General features: G+C 39.2%; 1 protein-coding gene across 1 annotated transcript; it reads left to right on the top strand.

Moving 5' to 3' along the window:
• Positions 1 to 785: 785 nt before the first annotated feature.
• On the top strand, positions 786 to 3,544 carry LOC128703215 (oplophorus-luciferin 2-monooxygenase non-catalytic subunit; the record flags this gene model as incomplete). Its single annotated transcript, XM_070103442.1, is given in 3 exon segments — positions 786 to 941; positions 1,435 to 1,534; positions 2,573 to 3,544. Coding segments are annotated over 2 exon segments (203 nt in total), but the record flags the coding sequence as incomplete, so codon positions are not given.

Raw genomic sequence — 3,544 nt, 5'->3', positions numbered from 1 at the left:
TAAGGAGAGAGGAATTTGAGGTAATCAGTCCCTCAACGTGGAATCGATATGTTCAGTGCATCACTCTTGTAAGAAGTACAGCATATGGCCGGGGAAGTGGCTTATATATTGTAGTCATGTGACTGGAAGCAGGAGGAGGCGGGATCACACTGGGATTATCCACTAGTGTAAGTAGGTCTTCGTCCAAAGGTTGGACAAGTATTGAAGAATTCCTTGTATCAAGATCCCATGATGTTGCGGTGTCTGACTTTGGACGAAGACGTACTTACACTAGTGGATGGTTCTACTGTGATCCCGCCTCCTCCTGCTTCCACTCACCTGACTACAGTATATAAGTCACTTCTCCGGCCATATGCTGTACTTTCTACAAGACTGCTGGATTGAACACATCGATTCCAGGTTGAGGGACTAATTACTTCAAACTCCTCCTGATCTTCACCCATTCTTCTTTGTATTGGACTGATGAAGCCACTGTGTGGCGATACGTTTCCACAATAAAACCACCCAAGTGTTGCACATGTATCTAATTTATCGTCTTCGTTTTATGTAATGGTGTCGACGTTTAAATATATGGAAACTGGATCTAAGAATTTTAATCTGACTTATCTCTCTCCCACAGGAACATTTACTAGGCTCAGGTCCCTGCAAATGATTCAATGGGCTATAGCATCTATTAATCTGACTTATCTCTCTCCCACAGGAACATTTACTAGGCTCAGGTCCCTGCAAATGATGAATTCAATGGGCTATAGCATCTATTAATCTGACTTATCTCTCTCCCACAGGAACATTTACTGGGCTCAGGTCCCTGGAAATGATTCACCTGGACTACAACAGCCTGACCAGCATCGACACCAACGTCATATCTCTCAGCAGCAGCTACAGTATTGTGTACCTCAACAACAACCAGATAGCAAACATCGCCCCTGGTGCTCTTGAAGGTAATTCCTGTTGAAAATGGTATGAAATATTTAGAAGTTGAAGATTAAGATACATGTGGCGACACCGTGGCCCTTGGCCTGGTGGCAAAAGCTCTCGCTTCACACGCTGAGTGTCAGGGTTCGATTCCTGGTGAGGGTAAAAACATTGGGTGTGTTTCATTACACCGGTTGTCTATGTTCACCCATCAGTAAAATGGGTACCTGGGTGTTAGTAGACTGGTGTGGGTCGCATCCTGGGACAAAACTGACCTAATTTGCGGGAAATGCTCTGCATAACAAGCGGCTTTCTATATAGTAGTATGTCATGGATGTCAGCTATGGTCTGTATAAGTTGAATCATGTGCTTGGAAAAATAAAGATTATTATTATTATTATTATTATTATTATTATTATTATTATTATTATTATTATTATTATTATTATTATTATTATTATTATTAAATAGTCTGACACATAATTTTTCCGGCTAATTTGCATACTGATGCTTCTACAGGTGTCAAGACAGAAGTCTGGCTTCAGAATAACCAGATGACTACTTGATGAGGAACTCTGGCGTCCCCTCTTCAATGGTGGCTTAGTACTCTTTGCTTCCAGTGAGTACATTATGGTCCAAGTCAGACCGAAACGTTGTTTTACGCTTCTCCCGTGTGTTGGTTATTTGTGTGTTGCGTACGAATGGTTTTTGTATCTGATTATGTAATGTAAAAATGTTTGTGTAAATGCTTCTAGTAATAAGGTGGAACAGCGGCCTAACCTAAATTAACCTAGCCCAATTTAACCTAACCTAAGTTAACCTAAAAAAAATCTAACTAACCTTGCAACAGCCTAACGTAGCTTAACCTAACTTAACCTAGCAACAACCGAACCTAATTTAACCTAACTGATGAAGGTATTGGCCAGCGAAACATTACCAGGATAAGAATGTTTTAGCCAGAATAAGAATGTTGTAGCCAGGATAAGAATGACTCACGAAATCGTAATGACACGATTGCAAACAAACCATACCACGGACGGGGATAGAATGTTTTAGCCAGGATAACAATGTTTTAGCCAGGATAAGAATGTTTTAGCCAGGATAACAATGTTTTAGCCAGGATAACAATGTTTTAGCCAGGATAACAATGTTTTAGATAGGATAAGAATGCTTTAGCCAGCTCTGGTGGCCTGGTGGTTAAAGCTCTCGCTCCACACGGCGAGGCCCTGGGTTCGATTCCCAGCCAGAGTAGAAATATTGGGCGTTTCTTTCCACCTGTTGTCTATGTTCCCCATCAGTAAAATGAGTACCTGGGTGTTAGTGGACAGGTGTGGGTCGCATCCTGGGACACTGACCTAATTTGCCCGAAATGTTCAGCATAATAAGGGGCTTCTATATAGTAGTATGTCATTGATGTCAGCTATGGTCTGTATACCTTGTACATGTACTGGTAGGAAATAAAATTATTATTATTATTATTATATTAATAAGAATGTTTCAGCCATAACGAGAATGTTTTAGCCAGAATAACAATGTTTTAGCCAGAATAACAATGTTTTAGCCAGAATAACAATGTTTTAGCCAGAATAACAATGTTTTAGCCAGAATAACAATGTTTTAGCCAGAATGGCCAGTAATTTGCTTGTATCCTTGACAGACAACCCACTAACTTGTGACTGCAGCATCGCCTGGCTAGTGCTACAAGGAACGTACTTAAGTCTTCTGGGTGATAGTGTGACTTGTGCTGATGGTGAGCCAGTGAAGACCCTCGATCCAGCTATCTATGTAGCCATGTGCACCTAATAAACGTTTTATCCATCCACCGTCACGTTTTGCCAGTTGCCTACATCTTGATAACTGTGCGAAACAATGTTGTACATGTACACATAAGTGCATTTATTATACGCAGTAATGTATGTGTACATTACCCAAGATAACTCTAACATAAAGTTAGTCAAAGTGACTTATTTCCATTGTAGTCCTTGATATCAAAATCCCCCTCCTTGTAAGATAACTTAGTTAGGTTTAGAAACTAAGGATTAAACATTTAGCAAGTATACAGAGAGATACACTAATTTCTCGAGGTATATACCTTGATCTCTCATAGGTATATATATATATATATATATATATATATATATATATATATATATATATATATATATATATATATATATATATATATATATATATATATATATACCCAGAGACGTATGTACTGCTCATTGTATAACACAAATTCTCACAATGTAACTAGATATAAACATGTAAATAGCTCATTACCAATGTGACTTGTTAAGCTATCACGGTCCAGTCACCGGACCCATTATGTGGCTCTGTAATGTTGAGGTACAGTTCCTGGACTCATTATGTGGCTCTGTAGTGTTGAGCTACAGTTCCTGGATCCATTATTTGGCTCTGTAATGTTGAAGTACAGTCCCTGGACCAATAATGTGCCTCTGCAATCTTTATGCCCACCACCCACACTATGGGTATGGGGTACATAATAACGATATTAAACTAAGGACTACAACACAAATAATTCACTCTGACCAATTATGTACCTCTGTAATCTTTTGACTACCGCCCACAGGATGGGTATGGGGTGCATAATAAACATATTAAACTA

This window comes from Cherax quadricarinatus, chromosome 85, assembly GCF_038502225.1.
Source record: "Cherax quadricarinatus isolate ZL_2023a chromosome 85, ASM3850222v1, whole genome shotgun sequence".
In the NCBI taxonomy this organism is placed as follows: Eukaryota; Metazoa; Arthropoda; class Malacostraca; order Decapoda; family Parastacidae; genus Cherax; species Cherax quadricarinatus.
This window is presented reverse-complemented; position numbering and strand designations above follow the sequence as displayed.